The sequence below is a fragment of the Cyanistes caeruleus genome, chromosome 11 (assembly GCF_971803275.1).
Source record: "Cyanistes caeruleus chromosome 11, bCyaCae1.hap1.1, whole genome shotgun sequence".
Taxonomy (NCBI): domain Eukaryota; kingdom Metazoa; phylum Chordata; class Aves; order Passeriformes; family Paridae; genus Cyanistes; species Cyanistes caeruleus.
The window spans coordinates 17,802,968-17,830,670 of NC_141711.1; the positions used below are offsets into that span (position 1 = coordinate 17,802,968).

Sequence of the window (27,703 nt, forward strand, 5' to 3'; positions counted from 1 at the left end):
GCCTCCAAAACACACCGCTGGGATATTTTTTCCCCGCTATTCTAAATTAAATCTGCGATGAAATAATTTTGTTTCAAATGCCTTTTATCGCGGCTTTTATTTGTAATTCATTATCCGCTGTAACCAGCGATTGTTGGAGGCTCACAAGCAGAGCATTGAGAGGTTTCCTTTCCATGAATGAAGTTCTGTCCAGCCTGCGAACAGGGACGGCGGTTCAGGAAAATGCCCAGAAGCGCAGGGGAAGATCGGGGGGCTGCGAAAGCAAACGGAGCTTAAAACAGGACAGCTTTGTTTACTCGCCCAAAACAAGATCGCAGGGCCGGCTTTTAAATCCCGACTGGAAGCGAACTCGCTCGCGATAAAACGCTGGGAAAATCAGCCTCAGATCCGCGTAGAAGGCGTTTGAGCGGGAGCTTTTTGGCGATTAACATTTCGGGCCGATGTCACCGCTGAAGGCGCTGCGAGGCGCGGGAAGGCGGAGCCGCGGCTCGCCCATAAATGCGAGGCTCGGCGTTCAGGGCGATCCGCGGGCGGCGAGCGGCGCTGGCAGCGGAGCATCCCCGAGCAGCGCGGCCCTGGAGCGATTCCCCGTGCGGAGCATGAGCGCGGCGGGCGGCGGCGGCTCCGGGAGCCCGGGGGCAGCGCTGCTGCTGGCGCTGCTGCTGGCGCTGCCCGCAGCCCTGAGCGCCTGTAGCTGCGCCCCCGCGCACCCGCAGCAGCTGCTGTGCGATGCTGCCCTCGGTGAGTGCCCCCCGAGCCCCGGGGAACAGGGGAACGCAGCGCCCCGCTCCCGCGGCTGGGCTGCAGAGCGGCTGGGCATTTACCCGCTTCTGCTTCTTTCCATTGAGTGTGGAGAGTCTATGTGTTTTAGAGATATTAGTTATTCTGGCTGTTATATTCGATATGCTTTGTATATATTATACATTATACAATATACATTATTTAATTATAATATAACTATAATATAATTATATCGTAATATACTATCTATACTATATATATATACTATACTATACTATACTATACTATACTATACTATACTATACTATAAATATATACTATAATATAATATCGTATATAGTATATAATATAATATAATATAATATAATATAATATAATATAATATAATATAATATATACTATAATATATACTATATAATATAATAGAATATAATAAAATATAATATAATATAATATATACTATAATATATACTATAATATATACTATATAATATAATAGAATATAATAAATATTATATTATATTATATTATATTATATTATATTATATTATATTATATTATATTATATTATATTATATTATATTATATTATACTATATTATATTATATTATATTATATTATATTATATTATATTATATTATACATACTATAATATAATATCGTATATAGTATATATTTAATATTATACAATATACATTATACATCATACATAATATATTATATATTACATATTATATATTACATATTAAATATACTATATATTATAAAATGTATATTTATGTTATAGATTGTATACTATAGATTGTATATTCTATATATTTTATATACAGAGTATAATATATATTGTATATTGTATATTATATATTGTATAGTCTATATATTTTATACACAGAGTATATTATATATTTTATATACTTTATATATATTATATTATAATTTTTATATTTACATTTTATATCTTTTACTTTTATCATCTATATTCGATATATTTTTAATATAATATATTATATATTATCTTTCCTATGTTTTGTTGTTATATTATCCTTTTATATCATATACATTACATATTTTATATATTTTACATATTTTACATATTTTACATGTTTTACATGTTTTATCTATTTTACATGTTTTATCTATTTTACATGTTTTATCTATTTTACATATTTTATATATTTTACATATTTTATATATTTTACATGTTTTATCTATTTTACATATTTTATATATTTTACATGCTTTATCTATTTTACATATTTGACAAGTTTGATGTGTTTGTATATGAGGTCCTAACTTAGAGAATACCTGAGCTTTCCAATATCTACTGCTATATTTACACCACTATCTCCTACATATAAAGTATTCTATCTGCTATATATAAAATATTCCAGATATAAAATATTCTATCTAAATATGCCTGCAATGTGTAAACTGCCCATATAGACCTTTTTATAGCACTTCAGGGAAAAAAAAACAAACCAAAACAACAAAAAAACCAAAGGACCACAAAAAGTAAGTCCCCAGTTCTAAGTTGCTGCAACTTTTGAGCTTTGTTCTGCTATTCTATACTCTCTTGAATTTATTCTTGGGGTTTTCTGTCATTTTCTGGAGCAGGGAACCGATGGTCCCTTATTTTCTGCAGGTAAACTGGCTACAGCAGCTCCCTTTTGGGACAGTTGTGCCTCGTGACAGCCAGGCAGCGCCGTGGTTGTCAAACAACTCATAGAAAGAACCTAAAGATCCCAAAATTAGGCCGCAGGGGGATGAGAAAATGGGACATTTTGAGAAAATGTGTCATTTTGCAGCCTTTTGATTTCATTAGCTCGGGCTAAGGCTGGTTAAGCTCCATGGGGTGTGAAGAGTAAATGTAGAACATGAGTTTCCAAAGTGCCACAGAATTAGCATCTCTATGGGGCAGGCAATACCTTCTGCATACTGATTCATTGCTTTTATGCCCTGACAGAAAATCTTTGTGGCCATGACAAACTCTGAGCTCTGTTTGTGGCCATGAGTTAAATTGGTTTTTAATCTGCCTGTGTTCAGGGGTTTCATGGAGGTACCTCCACCAGGCATTACATGCTTGGGGGTGCTTAAGGAGAGAAAGGAAATAAAAGTTGTGCTACAACTAAATGAGTGTGCATTTAGCTGTGCAGGAGAAAGTGACAGTTTTTCAACAGGCTTAACGTAAAAGTTTTCCAAAATGAACAATTTTACATACAGGAAACTCAAAGTGTTCAGTATGGGCCACCTTGATGAATATATTCATTCATAGGGGAGCCATTCTGATGATACAGATTCATATTTACTCCTTTCTTAGATGTATTTTACAGATATTAACTACTTTTTACTCAAATACTGAAGATAATTTTATGTTACAATGTTTGGACTTGATGCTCAAGCTCTCACTCCTATAAATATTCCTATCTAAGTAAACTTCCTCTTTTGGCTGAGGAATGTTTATGTCAAGGATCCCTTTGTCCACTACTTACACTTTAAAAATACCATTCCTGTGTATCATAAAATGGGAGATGGAAGGAATTCTCCATCCCAGTAAGTGCACATGTATTTTTGCACACACATTTGCACACACACACACACACATAAAACCCGCTCTGAGCGTTCACAGCTGAATTACTGGATGTGCTTTGGCCACAATGTTTTGCATGAGCGGAGTGAAATCCCTGGGAAGGAGCTGGAGTGGAGCTGCCTGTCCTGTGTGAGAGGAAGCTGCAGGGAGCAGCTTGGCAGAGCAGCTCCCCCAGGCCGGTGCCAGCAGCCTTTGTGGCCAGGAGAGGAGCGGTGCCCGGCAGGAAGGGGCACCCCGGGCTGGAGGCACTGCTCATCCCCTGGGAATTGGGGCTGTGCCTCCACAGCTGCCTCGGGGACACACCTGTGGCCTTGAGGACACACCTGTGGCCTTGGGGACACATCTGTGACCTTGAGGACACACCTGTGGCCTTGAGGACACACCTGTGGCTTCAGGGACACACCTGTGACCTTGAGGACACACCTGTGGCCTTGGGGACACATCTGTGACCTTGAGGACACACCTGTGGCCTTGGGGACACATCTGTGACCATGGGTACACATCTGTGGCCTCAGGGACCTCAGGGCCACCCGGCTCGCAGCCGTGTGCTGAGAGTGTTCCACTTCTTCAGTCATTAAATTCATCAACCCGTTAAGTTCATCCCATGTAGCCACAAACACAGCCAAGGATTTCCCTGCAGGATTTCCTAGCACACCTTACTAAAATAAAGATGCCCTGACCCAAAACTCGGCAGTAAAACCAGAGATAAAGTCTCAAACTTGCTCACGGAGCTACCAAGCATCCCATGTCCTCCAGCCACTGTGTAAAGGTAATATTTCTGATTTCCTCCAGCATGACTTTGATGGAGGTGGAGGGATTGAACTGACATTACCTGAACCTCTGACTGAAGGTGTGAAGCTACTCAGTAACAGCATTTCTGAGAGATCCAAGGAAAAACAAGCAGAGAAATTAATTTAGTCTGGACAAGCTCTTCTGCTTTGCCTTTCGTTAAGATGATCGGTGCTGTGACACTTTGTCCTTCACTGCCAGGAAGTTTTTGTGGCTCTAAATGCCCACAGGCAGCGTAGAACCTGAGTGACCTGGGAGTGCCCAGGGCATTTCTGACAGATCCAGGGTCAGGGAGAGCTCCTGGTCCTGCCTAAAATCAGGGATGAGTGGAGAGGCTGCAGGCGTTACAGGCTGGGAAGAACCGTGGGGTTTGCTGGGGTAAATCAGGAGTGACCTTGGCTTTGTTCATCTTCCCACAGAGCCTTCAGAGGATGTGATTTTGTACAGATTGGAGACATTTTCATGAACTTCTCAGTAGTTTTAAATTTCCCTCCAGAGCGAGATAACTCCTCATTTGTAGGAAGTGCCTGGCACCATGAGAGATACAAAACCAGGGATCCAACCCTCTTGTGCTCCTCCAAATGCTGCTGAGACCCTTCTGAACCATGCTGAATTCCTTCAGCCCCAGCAAACACCTCTGCTTCCCCAGAGGACTTTCCCCTGGGAATGGAGAGCTTTAATTAAACATTGTCCGTGTTAATTATCAGTGCTGCCCGCAATGCCCAGCTTTTCTCCTCCCAAAAACGTGGGGAGGAGATGCTGGGTAGCAGATTCAGTAGTGAGGCCCTGGGGTGCCAATGCATGGAAACCCTTTGGAAAATTGCCTTTTTTTTGGAGAGAAACATGGATGCAATTGAGTTTACCAGATAGTGCCAAGGTAACAGATTTCCCTTTTACCACTGAATTTGTCATCCTGGCCTCAGTTCTGGACCAATGTGCAATCTGGAGACAGAAATGGGGTATGGACAGCACTGATTCCTTTCTGAAGTCTGGCACTTTAAATTCCTGCTGGTTTTTCCCCTTGGGCTACCTTTTGGACAGTAGGAGAAATATGTAAATACTTCACATTTCTTAGCTGTGTAAAACCAGCTCCCTTCCAAGTTGGTTCTATTCTTTCTGATTTAAACTGTCTTACTATTGTTTTTTCTTAAAATACATATTGAAAATTATGTTTTTACTGAACAGCAATGGCTAACAGGTTTTGAATACATATAATACATATATATATAAAATATAGCTTCAGGAAACAGTTCTGCAGCTTTAGGAAAGAGTGGCACATTTCGAAATAGGATGGAAACTTTATAGCTGGAGCTTGGCAGCATTTTCAGCCCATTAAAATCTCCCAAGATCAAGCACTGTAAAGATGTGCCAGATGATATATTGAATTTTAATCACATTTAAACCTAACAGTAAAAATTTTCTTTAAACATGCCAGAATTAAGTTTTCAGAGTCAGCTCTTCTGGGAGATAATCACAATATGCTATTTCTTTATTACTGAGTTTCAAATGAAAACTTTCATGGCTCAGTGTCCCACGATTTTGCCTCTCTGCCATGTAATATCCAGTTTTGTGCTGGAATGGATTCATTATGAGGTGGGAAGCAATTTTTGCCTAGTGGGAAAAACCAGCTTTGGGGAATGTGTTGGAAATGGGGGGAGATATTCTTGCAGGTGAGGAGAGGTGAGCAGTGATATTTGATGTTTTACTGTTCCTTTATTGGGTTTTGCTCCCTGCACGGGCAGCTCTGCTCACTCACTGAGGCTGCTGAGCCCCCCAGGGGGGTCTGACCCAAATTTAGCTGTGATGCCATTGCCCTTCATGCTTTGGGGGCAGTGACAGCCCCCCCCAAAGGACAGTGGGGTGACAAACCCTGGCTTTCTGTGAGGTTTTTGTGAATCCTGCCAGAAATCGGGGCTCATGATGCTGTTGCTTGGGCAAGACAGCTCCTGGCAGGATCTTGGGTCGTGGGTGATGCTCCCCTAACTTGGGCTTATGGAATCCTGGAATTCCTACAGCTTTTTGGACTTCTCCATAGCATGGAAAACTCATTTCTGTTCCTGCCCTGTGAAGCAGAGGCAGATCCCAGTGCTTTACACCACCTCCTTCCCCTGAGTGCCAATAATTCACATTTCCAGAGCCACTTGTCACTGTCCAGGAAGGAATGTGCAGCTGCCATTCCTCAGGGCTCACAGGCAGGAGTGGAAGCTGAAATTCTGCTCCAATATTTGGGAATTGGGTGGCAGAAACGCTGAACTGGGCTCATGCTGTTCCAGTTCCATCCCAAAGAATGGGCAAAAAACCACCTGAGCGTGGTTCTTGCAAGGATTTGTGTGGGGAGGCAGCACCGGTGCCACTGGGGGAGAGGGCTGCTAGGTGCATCTCCAGAACCAATGAATCCTCTTAAAACAAGCTAAAATTATCCTAATTTCAAAACTGATGCTGGTAGGTTTATGCAGATGGGCTGCAAATGAGGCAAATCTCAGCCTTTTCCTCAGCAAGGGGCTGGGGAATAAAAGAATTCCTGTGTGTCCCACCAGAGCTCAGGAAACCAGAGTTGGCAGGAAGGAATCATTCCCAGTCATTCTTCCCTACAGCCACATTTTGTTACGTGACAAAAGTTAGTTCACCAACAAAAATGATTGAGAAATTGAGTAATCTTTCATCTATTTTGGCTGTACAGTGCCCTGTCAAACTCAGGTAGAGAAAAGAGGACCAGGTTTTTTACTTCTCTAAGTACAAAAGAAATATAAAATATTTTTTCTTCCTTTTATGCATACTTTTATGGATATTAATAGCACTTTCAAATATTTATTTTTTTTAAATGGACAACATGAATTCTAAGAAATTGTTTAGTTTAAAGGAGCTGCTGATGCATTTAGAGAGAAGTAAAAATACCCTGCAAAGGCCCATCACTGGTAAAAATGCCCGTGGATGGCAACTCAGGAATAATTGCAGTACACATAAATTGCTTGGTATCACAGCCTGAAACTTCTAAATGCTTTAAAAAATGCAAAAATCCAAAAAACCCTGGCTGCTGTGGCTGCAGGAATGCTGTGGTGTCAATCCCTGATTACAATTCTGTGTATTTCTACCTGAATATCCAGTGACAAACCTCAATATTCCAGGAACTCAGTGAGTTCCTGGAATGCTGCTGTGGGAATGGCACTGAGTCCTTCCCTTTGCAGCTAAATAGTGAAAATAAATTTCACTGAAATATTAGTGAAAAAGCTTCCCAGGATCCAGCCTGAATTTCCTGTTTGGGAATAGGAAGAATAAGACGTGAATGAGACCTACAAATAACCCTATATCTACTTGAGGGTTTAGGATAGGAGCAAACACTTGGAGAAGTTTAAAAATCCATGGAAAGTTGGTTTCCTATCTCACTTTTCAGTGCTGAATTCAAGACTTAAATCACACTACCAGTCTCATGCAACTCTAAGAAATGATTCCCGATATTCTGTAGATGGGTGCTCTTCACCTCATGCTCTTCACCTCACTTCATGCCATTTCAGCATGAAAATGGGGCTCAGTCTGGGAAAACCCAGAGTTCTCCTTCCCTCTGCTCACTGGATTTTCATGGTAGTGTTCTCAACTCTTCAAAGCTGGGCTGTAAAATGAGGTGGCATCACAAAACTGAACAAAAGGACGGGGTTTTAAGGAGCCAGACCCACTGAGCACAACATTCCTGTCAATTAGAACATAGCTGAAAACTGTAGCATAATTTAGTGGAAAAAGAAACAATCCCAGAGCTGGCTATTAGGTAGTAAAATGAAATTTCAGAAGAATTGTGCTGGTTGCCTGACATAGAAGTAACTCAATCACATCAGCTTGTTGCTGAATGTGCTCTAAATTCAGGAGCAAACCAAATAACTGAGTTACTTTTATTTAAAATCATTTGTTGTAATTCTGGGAAACGAAACCCCCTCATTTCAAAAACAACATTCTGCACACGCTGAGGGGAGAAACAAAGATTAAATAATATAAAACAGAGACTGTGAAAGGCTGCCAACCTCTTAATCCTATTAATGTGCCAACTTTAATCCCAAACTTTCTCATTAAAAACTATCTCAGCAATGTGGGGTTCCTTCCGCCCCGAGGAAGGGCCGTGTCCCCATGAATGGAAATCCACAATAACATCATGTATGTTGTTCCACCAGGCTTTGGAGCATAAAGAGAGTGTTATTCTCCAGCTGAAATTAGGCAGATGTTGATTGCCAGTCAAATGATGTGGTATCTGAGGCTTGTGAAGCGGAGAGAAATGTTTCTGGTAACATGAGGAGCAGCTGTGAAAATAAAGCTGGCCTTGAACAGCATTAGGAAATCAGGGTAGATTTTAGGTGATGTTGAAGTTAAAAGAATCCCACAATTCTCTTAAAAATACACTCATCTCTTCTATTTGAAAGCTGATAAAAATGAGATACTAAAAGCTCACTCATAAATTGAATGTATTCTTCTAATAAATAAATAAGTAATTAAATAAAACCACATAATCTTCTGGTTTGACAAGGAAGCCAAACCAAATCAACTCCTGCCTTCAACACGAGGAATTTTTGCATCCTGAGCCAAAAACACAGAGATGCACAAAATCCTGACCTACCTGAGAGTCCTAATGAGTTTAAACATTGACATTGCACACCCCAAAAGGCTGAACTGGAAATGCAGTTTGGGTGCCGACTGGAACAGTTCTGTGTTAAAACTCTACAGAGAAACCAAACCCTGGGAAGCATTCACGCTGAGAAATGATGCAGTGCAAATTAATATCCATATCAAGGAGTAATTAGAAAATCCTCAGTGTCTGCTTTACCGACTTTGAGAGGATTTCTGGGGGTTTCAGTCCTCAAAAGTTTCCGTGGGGTTTCAGCCCAAGTCATGAACTCTACTGTAAGGCTTTGATTTCTTAGTTACAGAAATGATTATCTCACCACCCTTATCTTCTCAACTGGAAACATCACAAGACTAAGAAATGCTCTTCCATACATTGCTTTCCATAGAATAAAGGGAAAAATCTTGCTAGAGTTACAGTTAAGTCCTTCAACAAGCTCTGTGCCTACAGATCCAAAACATTTTTGTTCAAACAGTCCAGAAATCTCCACAATTTTTCTTTCTCCCGATTTCAAAACCTGTGCTCCAGCTGATCACTGTGCTGATGATTCAGTTGTAAAGCATTTATTGCTGGAATATCAGAAACAAAAATACAAAGCAGGAAAAATAAAACTGCCTTTATATCCCAGCTGGCAGAAACATCTTTTGAACTGAAGATTCCTCGGCTTTGGGTCTGGGAATTGTGGAGCAAGAGTGACAATTTAGACTTAGAGATCAGAAATGCATCCTGCAAAGGCAGAGGAGGTTTTTTCACCCTCACTCAGTAGTGGGGCAACTCTGCTGCTGCTCGTTCTGTTTGCATCTAGAACTGAACTCCTCCCACAGCCCCAGACATCTGAGCTGAGTTAGTTTGGGAATGAAGCTACTGTTTGCTGCTCTGTCCTGTTGAAAGATTAATTGATAGATGAGCCATTTGCTAAAAACATTTGTTTTTCTTCAGCTGTTTAAAGATCATTCAAAGAGCGTTCAGCACTGACTTGTTCTCAAAAGATAAATAAAAATGTAGGGTTTCCACTTCTGAAAGAATCAGGATGAAGTGGCACCTCAGCAAATCCTGAAGTAAACATCTTCCCCTCTCTCCTTAAGTCTGAAACATTTCCAAGCTGTGCAATAATTCTGAAATCAACACTGCAAAGAAGGGTTGCAGTCTCCTGGATATTGAAAGCATTGAAGGCTGTGTGGGACACCTCCACTCCAAGGCTGTGACAGGAGCCACTGGAAAATTTTCCCTGATTTTCTCTCAGGGCAGTGTGTTGCATCCATCTCATCCCCAACCTGGCAGTGCCAGCAATAATTTGGCAGCACTCCTGTGGGAATTCAGGAGTCCTTTCTGACCTCCCTCTCACAAACACTGCCTGAACCATTCTGACACACATCAGTCTTTATTCAGTGCCCAGACTCCACTTCCAGCCCAGCCCTTCCCCAGCACTGGGAATCTTCTGTATAGGAATTTAAAAAAAAATGGATATTTTGAGCTATTTCTAGAGGTGGTGATGGTGGCCAGCAAGTTTTGCTTAAAAAACCCCCAACAAAGACAAGTGGAGGTAAAACACTTGGACAGCCATGGAAGAGGTGGTCTGGGACTGACTGGAAGTGTCCCAGTAAATTCATAACAACCAGATTCTGAAAGATCCAATTAAATAGGAATTACAAAAGTGAGAGTTGCCTGAGCTCAGCTCAGGCTGCTTATTGCAAATAAAGATTAGGATTCACATGCCACCAAGTTGCAAAGCAAATATGTGGAGCAGTAAAAAGCAGGAGAGCTTTTGCAAACACAGACAACAAACCTTTTTCCTGCAATACAGACCACCTCAAATTATGTGGGATGGAGTTACAGCACTAGCAGATCCTCTTTTTTTGGACTCAGACTAAAGAAAAATGAAGGCAATTATAAGTGGGAAAAGGACAAAAAAAATGGCATTTTCATGAGAGTGTAGTTGGCAAATCCTTCAGCACGAGCAGATAAACCCAGAATATTTGCTGTTCATGGACTTGCTTTGGAAAGGTCTTAAACAGTTCAGGTTAAAGGCAATTTACTGAGCCATGAAATCAGCCTGGTGGCACTGGCAGGGATGGTTGCTCATGGCAGAAATGCTCCCAGGGATGTTTGGAATACATGCAGACATTCCCAGAGCTTTCAGATGACTGACGTGGTACCACTGCCACTCCTGTTGGAAGCCAACACGTGCAAATCAAATACTGAAACACCAAGAAAACAAAACCTTCATGCTCCCCACAGTTATCTCTGAAATAATCTGCTTTAAAAATATCAGTGTGTATTTAAAGGTACACATTGGGTATTACATTAATTCTTAATTTAATTAATCCTTAATTAATCACTTTCTGTCAATCATATTCTGTTTGTTCCTTTTTGGTAGCATTAGTGATACCTGTGAGCTTCAATCAGATTTACAAACTATGTTAGCAGCACTTCTTTCTACCTCTCATATGTATTCTGAGAAATTACAATATTTTCTGTACACATGAATATTTCAGCAAGTTAATTTGCTCTCTTCATTGGTGAGAATTAAAGAATTTACCACAAGCAAATATGGCAAGTAAATCTCTGCCACCACTGAATAATCCAGCATGTTTAAAGAGGCAGGGAAAGGGAGAGTAGCAATGCTGGACAGATGGGACAATTGCTCTAAATTATGGAGGAAGATTTTACAACCTCTTGTACATTTTAGAGGTTTTGTGAGCAATATAAATCAGCAGCCAATAGAGCATGTTTAATTTAGAATTCTATCCAAGGTATCTATTCTACCTTTCCTATCCTGTGCAGTGTTGCTTAAAGGGGGTTCATTAATTTTGGTCTGTTGTGACAAATTCTGTGCAGACTCCTCTTCTTTTTTGAGGCTGATTATTCATTCTCCTTGCCTGCTGACTCTGTTCCCTCTCTGCCAGAAAAGTTTAGTGTCTCGGATGTCTAGTTCCCTAGCTAAAGAATATTTTTTGTCATATCTCTGTACTCTTGAAACCAAAGTGTTCCACACTGTCCTTGGGTTCCTTGGCAGCCCTGATAGAATTTCTTGCCATTATTCTTCTCCCAGATACCAAGAGTGGACCACAATATATTGGCCTCAGCTTCTGTGCCCTCCAGACACAAAGAAGCTCAATGAAATAACGTGGTCATGCTCTCTCTCCAGAGATTTTCTTGGACTCCTTGCATTATTTTACCATGACCTGACTTTAGGTGACTTCAGTGGACGTGGTTCTGCTCACAAACTTTAAGTTATTTTGCTCTCTGGTTGCTCACATTTCAATTTTTGGCCAGCTCCAGATGCCTGACCTCAAGCAGAGGCAGAGCTGAGCTGCAGTGGTGTTTGCTGGCCAGGCTGCACGCAGACATTGCCCCTGGAGCAACTCTCCCCAGGAATTCCAGTCCCTTCTGGGACTTCCAGCTTCATCTCTGGTCTCACACTGAACCCTCTGAATTCATTCACCACCCAAACTGAAGATGGACACTGCTGAAAATCTCATTATCACACTTGTCCCCAGTCTTCTCTTACAGAATACAAATTTTAGCACTTGTGGTGACAGGGTGTTAATAAAATCCCTTCTTTCTTAATCCCACAGCAACCCCCTGAAGGAAACCACCAGTCCTTTGGATGAGAAAATTTGTTAATGAAAACTCTTGGCTAAGTTTTGTTCTGACTGGAACAAAACCTATGGCAGCACCAACACTGCACTGGGGTATTTCCAGGTGGTTTATCCCAATATTCAAATGAAAATCATCAGTATTACACCATTGATTAGTTAATGCAGCAGCTCTGGAAGCTTCTGTTGCGTGACTGCAAAATAAATTAGGATATATAAAATAGGAAATGTGGAAAGTGATCCAGTTTCTTAAATGAGGAGTTCTTAAAAATAGACAGGCACATCTTTATCAGGTGGTGTAAAACTGAAAGAATTGCCACAGGGTGGATTTCTATTTTGCTGCAGCCAGCTAAGAAAGCAGAATAAAGGAAAACCAACATACCTGGAAGTAACCCCAGGGACAGGGACTGCCATTGCCACCTGGCCTGCAGAGCCCAGAGCCAGTTCAGCTCTTTCCTGTTTTATTCTAATATTATTCCAATATTCTAAATTCTATTCTATTATTCTATTATTCTATAATTTATTTTTATTATTCTAAATCACTGGACCTGAAACCTTGACCTTTACAGCTCCAAACCCCTCATGTGGACTCTTCTCCACTTTCTTTTGATGAATTCTTTCATCACACCTAAGGCACCTCCGAGCCAATGTCATGTACCAAGCATGTTTGAGTGGCCTGGGATCAGAACTGCTGCAGTGCAGGAAAGGGAGAATGGCACAAGGATTATTTGGATTCCTTTGGATATTTAAAACAGTGTTGGAGCTCACTAAAGTGTTGCAATGAGGCAAAATCCTCTTCTAATAACTTTTTTTGAGGAAAAAAAAGAGTCTACATATACACTTGTGAGGAAATAAAAGCCCTCTTCTCCCCCACCCCCCAAAACTTTTGGACAAGAAGAGTTTTTGAAGTGAGTTTGCATAAACTCAAGGTCTCTGTGGTTGGGGCTCCAGCAGTTGTCCCTGTGGGATTTTCCTTTTACCAGAATTCTGTGGGTGGGATCTGGTAGGAATTTGAGACATTTATGGAGCAAGTTTTAAGCTCCTGCACCCCAAAGAGGGAAGAAGTTGTGATAGATAGATAATAAATAAATGATAGAAGTCTGAGTTAATCTTGCAGCAGAAGAGTGAACAGAAACAGCTGCATATTGTTTGTGAAAGTGCTTTCATTTTGGTGAAAGGACAGATTCTTACAGAGAGAAGTTAATTTGAGTATTAAGTGCCTTCAAAATGATGCACATCCATATTCTGTGTCCATAGATCTGCTACATTCTGACTGACATGGTATTTCAGGAAAAAAAACACTTTTGGGATGCTTTTCATCTATATTTAGGATGCCATCCTCAGTCCAACCATGTATCAGCCACACACTTTCATCGAGGTCCCTCTCCTTGTGTTTTTTATTCCTTGTCCCTCCAAGAGCAAGAACATCTAAGAACAGCTTGGCTGAAGTGTCAGACTTTAAAGAGACAGGTGGAAAGAAGTGATCAAAAACTACTTTTTATATTTTAGGTAATTAAATGAAAAGGCTAAATTGAGGCTTTAAAATGTAAGAGAAAAAAAAGGGCTTCATGAGCCTTGATGATAACTTTTTATGACTTACATCTTTTCCTATCAACAAAGTTTTTGAAGTCTCATTTCAAGGTTTTTGTAGCAAAGCTGATTGTGATTATAAACTTGTGAGATAGGAGCTCAGCTTTCCTGATTTCTTGAGAGGAAGAACTGCATAGAAGATGTGGAAATCACATTTCTATTCACAGAGCTAGGGTATAGCCTGAAAAAAACCTGAAGTGAACTGGAGGCACAACTGAAACACAGATTCTTCCTCAAGATGCCTATATCTATTTATCTATTTATCTATTTATCTATTTATCTATTTATCTATTTAAAACAAGAATGCACATAAGGATTTATATACAATAGATCATTTCTTGTTCTTATGTCCAGCAGAATCTTAAATATCTTCCTAGATTATTTTTCGCTGTGCAGTTGCTGGTACTTAACAGATAGTGGAGGAAAAGACCTCACTTTTTCATCAGTTTTTTACCTTCTCCTTTACCTGCTGGTTCTTAGGATTATGAAGTTTATCTGGGGAGTTGGAGTAGTAAAATTGATTATTTTAGCTGAGTAAAGTTGCCTGTCTTCTACCACTTGGACTGTGGAAAGTAGCTTGAGGATAATCTCACCACTTAAGTACAGTAATATTATATAAAACATTAGATAGTGTAATACAGAATGTATTATTTAATAATGCCAACTTGTAACAATGAGAGGAATTCTTCACTCAACACTTTTCCCTCAGTTATTGCCTTAGAAATAACTCAGAGTCTAAAAAGGACACTACTTTTAGGGAATATATGAATTTCAGTGGACTAAGTGCTAGGATTTTGTTTATCCAGATTCCATCCATATCTGTGCCTTGGGATGGGCCCTGCAGTGGCTGTTCAATTCTTTGTGTCTTCTCTCCCTTCTTATTTCATTGTTTTTGTCACTGTGGTGGACTAAAATCAATTTCATGGCAGGGACTTTCCTCAGACTAAGGAAATGTACCCGTAAGAAAAGCAGCTCCTCATGATCACAAAAATCTCTGACCCACAAGGTGATGATACAGTTTATTTCCAGGTATTAATTATTGTAGCTAATTCCAGAAGGAAATCTCCCAGGTTTGGGAATGATGCTGCTAATGCCTAACTCTCTGCCCTTATTGCATATAAACGCTTTGGTGTTGTAGAAACCCTGACACTTTTCTCCTGACTGGATAAACACATATATCAAAGGATAAACTAAAGATGTTCTGTGTTTTACCCAGTTAAAATGATCTCCTACTGATTTACAAATGATTGGGAGGAAAGGAGGAGTAAACATATTCTTAACACATTTCTAAATTAGAGTGCCCAAGGGCTGAGCATTGTCCTCCTGTCCCTCAAATTCATTTCCTTTCAGTTCAGTCACCTGAGACAACCTACAGCTGCAAAGTGAGGAGAAAAAAATGACATTTTATCGAAGTTGAGTCCACAGAAAAGCTACATCCTCCCACTGAAAAACTGAAGTCTGTATTTTTAGTGCAGAACGAATCTGAGGCATTCGGAATTACTGGCACTGAAATATGAAATCTGTGCCTATGTATTCCATAGATACAAATTCCTCATAAGGAAGCAATAACAGCTAAAATGACATTATTACTGAACAACCAGAGGCTGTTCTCACTCACACAGAGAGGCCAAACCAGGCGTGGAACACTTGAAACCATGTCCTGAAAAGAAGTGCAGAGTCGGAGGAATCCTGAGCCCCCTGAACCACGAGCGAGGAGAGGGAGATGCCCAGGAATGCTCCAGCAGGAAGTGCTTGTGGTTAAAAACAGGAGCAACCACATGAATCAGAGGTTTGAGGAGACAGCTAGACGACACTGATGGCAAAAAAATATTAATGCACAGAAAATAAAAATCTCAAGGAACCCAAGAAGAATTAAAAGGCGCCAAAAGATCTCGGTGCGTTTGAATCTGGTTTCAGGAGAACAGAAGGGTAAAACCCAAATAGCTGAAAGTCTAGACAATTAAACTTTCTTCCTGTTAAAATAAAATTCTCAATTGGTCCCACTTTGCCATCTGGAAGCTTTCTCTTAAACAAACGAATGAAACACAGACATCACAAAAATGCTTCTCATTTTCATCTCCACAGCCACTAAGATCTCTTCATGACAAACCCCAGCACGTTACACTTTCAGCCTTGCACAACTCCATGGAGACCCCTGGAGCTATCAGGGATTATCTGTAACCTTCCTCTCATGTGCTAACAAGTAGAATTTCATAAAAATATGGAAGTGCACAATGTTTCAACATTAAACACGTAGGGAAAGTAGTTTTAATTATCCCACACTGAGTAGGCAGGAAAAGATTTCCTGCACATAAACTGTGTTATGGTACTGGGAAAATAATGTTGTTTTCTCAGCCCTTTCCTCCAGAATTGAACAGACTCTTTAATGAGAAATCCATTTTTACTTTTTAGGGAGTAATGATGCAAAGGAGAGCATCTCAAAACCAAACAACACCATCCTAATTTGTCCCTGCCAGCAGCGTAGAGCGCGCACAATCCACAACACAACTCCTGGAAGGAGATCAGAGCATTGCAGACACACAGTTAATTTGTGGGATTGCTCACATCTGCAGATGATTAAAGAGATGCTGCCACTTTCCACGTGAAACGAGGAGCTTGCTGCTCATATTTAAAAGAACTCTTTCCTCCCAAGGAATCTGGAATGCTCCTCAAGAAGGGTTTAATGGCTCAGGAGCAGGGAGCATCCTGCTGGAGCTTGGAAGCTGCAGGCAGCTGCAACACGTGGATTATTCCATCCGGTTTGCTCTGCTCATTAGTAGGGAAATGGCAATTTTTCCAGGGTTAGGTGGGACTCATCTCTACCTGGTTGTGTTTCCTGTTCCTTTTATTTAGCTATGATGTTAAATACGATAAAAATGAGGTCAATCTAGTAAAAAAATGGAGTTTTTGAGGGGGAGAACATGTGATTTTGGTGTCACAAAACTTTCCTCTGCTCTGGCTTTGCCGGTGTCTCTCCACAAGCACAGACTGTTCTAATCCAGGAGCAGTGGCCATCCAGAATGGAGCAAAAGCAGGGCTCTCACTAATTTTGGGGGATAAAATCCCCAGAGGAATTTTGGCCATGCCCATGCTCTTAGAACCACTGTGCCAAAGTGTCATGGCATATTTTAAACATCACACACAAGAGAGATGCCACAAAGAAAGAGAGAGGGAAAGAATCCATTTCTTCTTTCATAAAATCTCCTAACTCTCCTTGATTAAAGAGCAGGAAATAAATGAAGTCCATCCAAACAGGAAGTAATTGATTTCTACACAACTAATGGTGTGCTCTGTCAAGCCTCAGAAAAGTGAATATAAGATTATTCTAATTTCATGGATGAAATCAGTGCTTTAATCTTGCCTGGCACAGGCTTCCAGGGGCTTACTTCAAGTCTATTTATTTGATCAACAATTCTGTCATCAATAGAAGTGTCCCTTTCCTCTGCTCACTGATTATAATGATGGGTATTTTGTCACATTTTATTGGATTCAAGTCTTCCAGAGATTTTGATGGACTTTTTTTGTCAAAACTGAGTGGTAACATCAATCAGGTTTCCAGATTCTTGGGAATTTGGGTTTACATCACAGACAGCCCACTTCCTTTTGTTTTCAGGAGCTCAGTTGGTGTTCTTACGGTAAAATCTTTAAAACCTACTTGTTAGCATTGTCAAATCAATGCTAAAATCTATCAATATAATTTTCATTTTTGCTTGTAAAGTTGGACATCTTCTCATTTGCATTTAAATCTCTTTCTTTTTTTCTCTCTTTCTCTCTCTCTTCCAGTGATCCGAGCAAAAATATCCAGTGAAAAGGTGGTTCCTGCCAGCGATGATCCCCTTGATACCCACAAAATGATCCGGTATGAAATCAAACAAATAAAGGTACATGGAATCACTAAGCTTTTTTGAAGTTCAATGCTGATAACCTCTGCATATTTCAGCCCAAAATAACTTAGCCCAAAATGCTAGGAAAGCTGGAAAAGGCTCCAGCTGCCCCCACAGTTAGACCCAGATGAACTACACAGAATAAATCAAAAGAGGGATTAAAAAAGGGAAATAAAAAAAGGAAAGAAAAGTGTCCTGACATTCAGGAGGTTTTTGCTAAATAATGATATTTTGATGAAGAATTTTGTTACTCCTAGTTTTAAAGACACCACAAAATGTGCTTCATTCTGTGAGTGGTGTCAGTACATCTGGTTTTGGAGGATTCCTGATCACCTGTGCTCTGATGGTGTGGCTGCTCTGCATGGTCCAAACTTTCCAAACAGAGGGGAGCATTTTCAGCTTAGAGAGAAAACCCTTAGTTCATTGTGAACAGGGATATTTGCAGGGCCAGGTCCTTCCCTCATATTCACTTCACCAAAAAATCCATTTGTGTGAGTGTTGCTGGGGAAGCAAACACCCAGAGACACAGATTCAGAATCTCACAGGATTTTCCCACTCTTTGTTCAGCTCCAATAAGGAGATAATATTCATTAATACAATTTAAGAGCACATGTCCTGAGCCCATTGAAGTCACCTTCAAACTCTAACTGATGTAAAAATGATCAAGATTTACCTTTTTTCTGGAATATACAAGAAGCAGGGAATCTCTCTAAATTAAAATGAAAAAATGAAAAAATGTGTGTGTGCACAGGTGAGGTGGGTTGGTCGGTTGGTTTTCAAGGTAACTTCATCTCTCACTTTTCACTGAATATTATTTTGTAATTTTTTCACTTTCACATTTACTGGGAATGCTTAAGAAGATCATTATGGGTGGCTACATGCTTTCAAAAAAAAATTCAACCATTCAAGTTGTGTCCACTGATCCAATCCCCTCGCAGGAGTTTATGTAGGAAGAATCTTTGGTAAACAGGAATATCTCAAAGTACTCACAAGGATGGTTATCACACATGACTTCTGTGAAGGTTTGATAGCAATTTCAACAAGCCAGTCTCTACCTTGTTAAACAAACCCCAAAGCTCGTCACCATCTGCCACTTCCTGTCTCCTTAAATATTAAGGATATATTCAAATGTTTCTTTACAGAAATAAGAACATCAATGCCAGAGAATTCCCTTTCCTCCCACTGGCACTTGAATGTGCTGCTGCTACTCTGCAGCACTTCAGGAACTTGAAAGAAATGCAAATCATCTTATACCTCAGCACAAACAAGAAGAAGAAGTCTAATCTGAGTGATTGTTTTCAGCCTATAATCCCACTCTTTAGCACACTGAAATCTCTGAAATACATTTCTGTATTGAAGCTGCTTTGGAGTTTCTCCTTAATTTTGATCAGTGGAGACCTGTTCAAAACTCAGGCAGCAGGAAAAGGTGTTTATTTAATTCCACTCAGGTTCAGAGGGCGAGTCAGCCAGGCCTGGACAAAGCAGAGATGTGTTTTTTAATAAAAGGTGCTCTACATTGTCACACTCAAGCTTAGACTAACAACAGATGGTTTGTGATAACCCCCACCCCTCAAATCCTTCCTTCTCACCAGAGAGAGTTCAGGACCAAACCTTCCCCTGCCCCAGGACCCAGCTCCCTGCTGCAGGGAGGGAGGGATTTGGGGAAGGGAAGGGTTTTGGCTGGAAAACAGAAGCTCTGTGAGCTGCCCACCCTCTGTGGGGTCACCTGTGCACCCAGTGTGGCACCACAGCAAACCCAGCAAGGCGGCTGTGCCTGACGGACCCACAGAGAGGGGTGACCTGTGACACCCCAAAATATAACTGAGGCAAAAATGACATGCTGAACAATTACTCAGTTTGCTGAGCAGCTCAGGATGGAGCTTGGTCACACCATGTCTCAGCTCAGCTGACAGCATTTTAAAGAGTTTAACTCCACAGTGCGTGTGAACGCTGAGAATATTCTCTGCTCACCGCTCCCATCTTCTCTGGAGTGCTGGTGATGGTTTCTCCTGATGCCTGCAGTCCCACAAACTGCAGGGTCCTTGGGATTACCACAGGGCTCTGGGTAATCCAGAGCAGGAGCAGGCACAGGCTGAGGGAAAGGCTGGGAATTTGCTGTCTCTAACACAGCAAGGAAGAACACACCCTCCAATCACCTCTTCTGAGCTATAAAATGAACAAAAAATTATCACAAAATTCACTAAAGTTATCACCTCAGTGTGAGTTTTGGGGAGGGCTTTTAGACCACTCAGATATTCACACTTTCCTCATCAATTCTCCCCTCTTGGAAAGGGAACACAGAGCCCTTGGAGGTGATATTGGACTGTAACATTCAGCACAACGCTGCTGTTTCTCCGCTCTATTGCTCCCAATGTTGTTGAGCTGCTCCATTAATGTCATGGCTTAAATTCTGTTTCTCTCATTTTAAATCCAGTGCATTAGGCTTAGCATTAAAATGTTGCTATTCTGGACAGAAATATTAGATATTGTTTTGATGTTCATTTTCAGAAAGAAAAAAAATAACAGTGGAGCTATTAATTTTATAGGGATGGGTTGGCATGTCAAGAAGCCAGAATTGTTTTCAATTACTGTTCTTTTCTTGCAATATTTACAGCATTATATAGAGGAGAGAAGATAGTATGTGATTTATGTGCAATTGACTATTTCTTCATAATATTTTTGTAACTGTCTTGGTCATCACACTCCTTCTAAAATCTTAAAGCCAAGCCATGTGCTGGTGCTGGTTGTGCCCCTCAGGAGGACAGGGACAGTGCCCATACAGATTTTTGTGGCAGGTTCACTTCTCTTTGTCCCCAAATCTTCACCCTATTTTCCTATTTCAATAAAGTGCTGCCAGGAGCTCAGGTGAACACGGAGCATGCATCAATGCAGAACCAAATCCAACCACCTTACCCCTCTACAGAGAAATATCCATGCTTTCAGGAGAAGGGAGAGTATGACTGAGAAGATTAAATATGATTTTCTGAGTTAAGCACAAGATTATCATCTTTAGTAATGACTGTAACAACTATATAGGTCAAAACCACAGATAAATCAGACAGTAATTTAAAAAAAAAACCCAACCAAGCACCAAAAAAACCTGCAACAAAACAAACACTAACCTCATGTAAATATTACCTAAATCTCCATTATGCATTGCTGTGGGTATTGAGGGGTTTTATAGCTAAATCAAGGTGTGCTGTCTGCACAAAGCCTCCAAAGTTGAGGCCAAAGGCTGAGATATCCATGGAGAAGCTGTTCCCTACAACACCCTGAAGGTTTCTGAACGTGGAGAGAGCTTGAGGCAAAGGCCACTTGCAGAGCTCACGTGGTGGCCCCGTACCAGACACATTTTCCTCATCATTTTGGAGATGTTCTGGGATTCCCACTGCTGCTTTGGACAGGGTGCCAGTTTGTTTTGTGTTTTGCTCTGCCTGGGCCTGTTTGTTTTTTTTCTCCAAAGCATTTCAAATCCCAGCTAATATTTTTTGGATCGGCCACGCGGTGACAACAACGTTGGCTTTCTTCCCCCCTCCGTAAATAAGGCTTCAGAAAAACCAACATATTACAGAGTATTTTCTAGTGGCCTGTGCTATTTAAATCTCCTGGGAGGGCTTGAGGAACACAAACACATTTTCCAGGGACGCCAGCTGCAACTGGGAGAGCTGTGAGCCCCTGCCATTGTCCCCAGCTGTCAACACGTGGCATGATGTCACCGGGCTGGTGGTGGCACACGAGGTGATGACAGGCACTCGGCAGCACCTCCTGCTCCCTCCTCGGAGCTGTGCTTGCACACAGCTAAGCTTGTTCTCGTCTTTTCATGGCTCATCTTCCATTTCTTTTTGGGGTTGGAGCTGCTGGTTAAGGGTGTTGGAGTCTGAGACACACAGAGTGTGGGCTTGTTTCTAATATTTAACTCTAAGATCCAGAAAAACACTGAATTTCATAAAACATGAAATTTATGAGCATGTTTTCATGGTGAAAACATGAAAACAACTGTTCAAATTAGAAAAGCTAAAAGTGTGAGTGTGTAGATTAGAGAGTTTCTTAAGTCACTGGGTGAAAAAGTTAGAGTTTAAAAATAGTTTAGAAAGCAGAAGACAAGATGAAGAATTTAGAATGTTGTTTCTTTTCCTTCTTCTTTCTTCTTCATATTCTTCTCTTAGAGATTTTTGGGTAATTGCAAGTGATTAGACAAAAAATGAATGCCGCAGTGCAACCCATTTTGTGCTTTCAAAACCAAAGTGAGCCACAAAGTGAGCCACAAGGGCATTTTGTACCATCAGAGCAAAATGAACCAGATTACAGTGATTTGAACTTGTGCAGATAGTCTGGAGAGACCTGCCAAGTTTTGTAATAACATCCTAATAAACATGAGAAACAAAATTCTAACGAGCTGGGGAGTTTTCTTCAAATCCCACGAGGGAAGATCCTAAAGGAGCTCAGCCCAAAGGAGACTGAGAGATCCAGGAGTAAAGAAAAGAAGAAGTGCAGCAGAATCAGAGAAAGAAAAAAAAAATTAAAAATAGTTTTAAAAAATATTACAAAGGGGCATCCAGTCTGAAAAATGCTTTGATCCCAAATCTCTCCATTTTGGGGCTTGCAGGGTGTAAATCCCAAGGGCTGGGTCACGTTTTCCAACAGTTCTTTGAGAAGGTCCCACTGGTGGGAATTTTGGCTATGGAAAAGCACTTCAAGTATGAAACCAATGCTCAGGAAATGCTCAGTTCCTCAGCAGGCTTGGTGTCCCAGGAGATCCCAACAACAACAGTGAGCAAGAGAAAATTCCCCAGAGGAATACACTGAGAAATATTTGCATTTTGGTAAATGCTTGTCTCTGCATTGCTCCTTGAATGGAAGATGCCAGTAGAATATAAACTGAAGAGAAAGTTTTAAGAATCCATTAAATACACCAAAAAAGCATATTTTAAAAGCTATAATTTAAAAAAAAAATTAAGACCTACTTAATTTCTCCTAAAACTCTTGGATGTATTTTATTAAGCGTAGAGAAAAAGTCCAGTTATTGGTGTTTTCTCACATTAATTCAGACTTTGGGGCCTTCTCTAAAGAGACTCACCCTGTATCTCTTCCAGCTCTAGTTTAGAACTGTTTTTTCATGCTTGTTTTCCACTACTGACTCTCTGTTTCTGATCATTTTCAGATGTTTAAAGGATTTGAAAAGCTCAAGGATGTCCAATACGTCTACACCCCTTTTGATTCATCACTCTGTGGAGTGAAACTAGAAGCCAACAACAAAAAACAGTATCTTCTAACAGGTAAAATGCAGCAAAATGAATGTTCCTGAAAATTCAGAAGTCGCTGCTTAGAGTGAATTTGCTAAAATATGCTAAAAAGGAATGCATTTATGTGCTAAATACAAACACAAAGGGATGTAAAAACTGTGTTATGCTGTAGTTATGGTGTGATCTTACATCCTCCAGCACTCTTAGAGCACTTCCAAAGGAAGTGAAGGTCAATAATGATATAATCAGTAAATAGAAGGAATTTTGATTCAGTATTTGCTGTTATTATTTGATTAAAACCAACAGTGCTGATTTTCTCAAGAATGCAGAGGTGCATAATGAGAAAACATGTGCCTGTCTGTTCTGCAGGTCTGGGGTTCCAAGTAACCGCAGATTTTTCTAGACAATCCTAAAAATCCTCTTTAACTGCATTTGTAGCCACCCCTTGCTGGCAGATTTTCAACATCTTTAGAAAAATATCCTTCTTCAACCTTTTACATCCACACAGCTTGCAATTTGAAGAATATTCTCTGTTATAATTAAAATAAATTTAAAAATTTTGAAGTATTATAATTTTGGTGCAATTGGTTAAAAACTCAAGGTATTCTTAACACTTCTAATATTTAGAAAACACTTCTATTGCTTTGACTTTTTGCGTTTTTCATGCTGCAGGCCAAATTTTAAGTGATGGCAAAGTGCTGATCCACTTGTGCAACTACATTGAGCCGTGGGATGATTTATCCTTGTCTCAGAAGAAGAGCCTGAACCAGAGGTACCAGATGGGCTGTGGCTGCAAGGTGAGTGCAGAGCAGATAAATGTAAATAAACACCATTTATTTGTATTTTTGAGAATAAACCCCAGTGCAGAGGAATCTTCAAGGTGAGTGCAGGGCGGATAAATGTGAATAAACACCGTTCATTGTATTTTTGGGAATAAACCCCAGTTCAGAGGAAGCTGCAAGATGAGTGCAGGGTGGATAAATTCAAATAAACACCATTAATTTGTATTTTTGGGAATAAACCCCAATTCAGAGGAAGCTGCTAGGTGAGTGCAGAGCAGATAAATACAAATAAACACCATTAATTTGTATTTTTGGGAATAAACCCTAATTCAGAGGAAGCTGCTAGGTGAGTGCAGAGCAGATAAATGTAAATAAACACCGTTTATTTGTATTTTTGAGAATAAACCCCAGTTCAGAGGAAGCTGCAAGATGAGTGCAGGGCAGATAAATGCAAATAAGCACCGTTTATTGTATATTTGGGAATAAACCCCAGTTCAGAGGAAGCTGCTAGGTGAGTGCAGAGCAGATAAATACAAATAAACACCGTTTATTGTATTTTTGGGAATAAATCCTGGTTCAGAGGAAGCTGCAAGATGAGTGCAGGGCGGATAAATGCAAATAAACACCGTTTATTGTATTTTTGGGAATACACCCCAGCCTGTAGCGGCTGCAGGGTACTGAAGGAGCTCTTTGCCCCCAGATCACCACGTGCTACATGGTGCCCTGCTCCATCACGGCCCCCAACGAGTGCCTGTGGACAGACTGGCTGATCGAGAGGAGGCTTTACGGGCACCAGGCCCGTCACTACGCCTGCATCAAGAGGAGCGATGGCACCTGCAGCTGGTACCGAGGGGGGCCTCCCCCAGAGAAGGAGTTCATCGACATCAGCGAGCCCTGAAGCGCTCTCCAGCCCTGCAAACGCGACCCTGGGGGGCTCAGCGGCTCTGAGCTGCCGTGGTCTCGCCTATCTTGCTTAGAAACAAACACCAGTTGTCCCCAAAGAGTCGGGGGGTTGGCGCTGGTGCAGGACGAGGGACAAACCTCCTGCTCTGCTCTGCTGTGCTCTGCACAGAGGGCTGGCACTGTCCTCCAAGTTCCCTTTTTGCCAATATGAATGTACGAGAACAAAAGAGTTGCCAGAATTTTCCCCACACCCCCCCCCCCCCAAAATTTGATAACCTGCAGATTAAGAGCTCCCCGTGTTTTATTCCAAATCTTTCCGATGAACTGCGGAATGTTTTATAGAACTGTTTCTTGGGGTTTTTTTCTGTATGAAAGTCTTGGATACGAAAGAATTATTGTACAGTGTATATGTAAAGTATTATAACAATGTGCTATTAAAAAAAACAAAAAAAAGGATTCACAAATATTTCCTTATCTGTCGAAATGAGTTGAACACTTCTGTGATTAAAACAATCTGTGCTCCACATTTTGTATGTTCCTTATGTCACAGCTTCCTTTACCCACAGAGTTGTAACTTCCATCGATAGATAAATTAAGAAACAGCTTTGATAATCAAAACCCCCTTCCCAAGTCAGCATTCCTATGGACTAACCAGAGCTTGCTGAAGGAAAAGCCAGATTTTTAAGCATTAATCCATGGATTTTAGCATTGCATGGAATAAGTTCCAAGCCCAAAGGATGACAGGCTCAAAGTGCTCAGAACTACAAAAACCACGTCCATCCTCAGGGCAGCTGCAGCCCTTAACACCTCCCTAAATACATGACCAGGTATTTGTACCTCAGCACTGTTCAAACTTTAGAAACTCACGTGAAAGTACATGCAATAAATATCGCCTAGCTTACACTGCAGTGATTTCTGGAAGCTCCCAGATTTTTGACCCTGTTTAATAGGATTGAATTCGTTTTCATTCACGAGCACCCACCATACTCTCTCAATGAATCTGGCTACCTGTGAACTCAAACTAGAGAAGGGTTACAACACATTTTGCCTGTAACTTTTTTCGTGACTTAACTTTCCCGAATTGGTGGCTGGAGTTAGTAACTAATCCCTCACACACGTTTTTAAGTTTATAAAAGTAACTCAGTTCACAGTGGTGAAACTTTGGGAAGTGAAAATGCCAAAGTTCAGACTATTTGTGCCCCACAAGAAAGGGGGAGAGCCCTTGGGCAGGATGGGAATCTCCAGTAGCTGCCCTTTTTGACAGACTTTACTATCTAAAGGACAGGATATGCTCTTCTGAGAAAAAAAGATTTATTTTCTCTGCAATTAAGTTTATGCATTTCCAGTGAAATGCAAATGGTGCAAGGCCAACAGGAAAACATGTCACTATTACTTTGAGGAATATGTGTCCTGTAATAAATAAAAGCCAATGTTTCACTTTTGATCTACTGTAAATCAAGTCTGGCTCTTTTAATTTACAACCCTAAATTAAAACCATATCTATGTAAAGCCCAGCTTGTTTTCTGCTTTACTCAAATCAAAAATTTCCTAACACTAACACTTTGGAGCATAGACTTACCTAAATGAAACAAAAAGTATAAGAAGCTACGTTTCTTCCAAAAAATAATTGATATTGCAGTGACAGTATTGGCAGAGCTATTTACTGACAGTGCTGTACATTTCTATTATGAATTTTCAGAAAGATACAAAGCCAGGCCTTATTTCCTCATATCAGATCAAACCAATTCCTAGAGAAGCCCACAGAGGTTAATAACCACAAAGGTTAATATTCAGTGGTTAATAAATATTCAGCACCAGTTCTGTAGCATTTGTCTTCAAATCCATTTTGATGGGATGGTGCCTTTTGGATAACACTCTGCAGCAAGCAGATGTTTTCTGCTTTTTAACTCACCAGAGCTCTGCTCCTATTTCAGTTTTACAGTAATTAGACCTTAAACTCAATTCACCCTGCCCAGATTGCCTTCTCTGTCCACTCTGCATAAAGAAATGCTTTCTCTGATATTTAGAAATAATAAATTATTATTTCTAACTATCTGTTCTGGACAGACTGTAATACAAATTAGTTTTAAAAACATTTTCTATTTGTCCTGCTATAAAATATCCCACACAAGATGTTTCACAATTAAGGTCTGTCTGCTTTGATTTCTGGCTGAGCAGAAATCTGCCCAAAATTCCCACAAGGGATGGTACAAAGATTATATTTATTTCTTTTTTCCCTCATATCAATAAATGTGGCAACAAGAGCTTTACAAAACCCCAGCTCAGAATGAGATTTTATTTTCCCTGAGGAAGATTCTCAAAAGGCTTGACTACAATGTGGCATTCTGAATATGTTATTTCAATATCAGGATTTTTACTGTAGTTCATTGATACCTTATCAACAGCAGATTCTTTTCACAACATTTTCTTTTTACTTCTTGAAACCGTGTTTGTGTTACATGAGAGGACAGAGCAGAAATACAGCCTGGCACAAATTTGACTTTAATTTGAAAATGGCTCACATGACTTTTGATAAGAGTAGGGAAAAGAAGAGAAGAGGGAGACTGTATAGGTGAACAGGGGAAAAAAATCCACCACCTGGAATATTGCTGGTGTTTCCTCAACATTCCAGTTAAGTTTTAATTAAATTGTTCAGCAATTACATTGAAAAAGCCCTGTTGTTTTTGCAGAGAACAGAAGAAGTGGGAATGCAGTGAAATAAAGGGAACTAATTACTGAGGGAAAGGCTGTAGATATGACTCAACCAGCAATGAGTTCAAAAGCCTCACAGTGTTTTTTGTAATCAGTCTGGGATGAATGTTTCTGTTTCAAAAAGTGTTTCATTAAAGCAGCTCCATTTTTACACAAAAGAATGGCATCTTTGTTTATTTACCTTGTATTGCCTAAAGCCTCCGCACAAATGATCAGCAGAGGGTGAAAGGAGCACCTCTGGCATGCTCAGCTGACCCTCAGTTCCCAGAG

General features: G+C 40.5%; 2 protein-coding genes across 2 annotated transcripts in view; one reads left to right on the forward strand and one right to left on the reverse strand.

Moving 5' to 3' along the window:
• SYN2 (synapsin II) overlaps positions 1-27,703 on the reverse strand; it is a 156,625-nt gene that overhangs the window by 47,754 nt on the left and 81,168 nt on the right. The window lies entirely within an intron of this gene.
• On the forward strand, positions 426-27,591 carry TIMP4 (TIMP metallopeptidase inhibitor 4). Its single transcript, XM_086845250.1, has 5 exons — positions 426-741; positions 17,693-17,790; positions 22,955-23,069; positions 23,709-23,833; positions 24,519-27,591. The coding sequence occupies exons 1-5, from the start codon at positions 441-443 to the stop codon at positions 24,714-24,716; spliced, it is 837 nt and encodes a 278-aa protein (XP_086701376.1). The 5' UTR covers positions 426-440; the 3' UTR covers positions 24,717-27,591.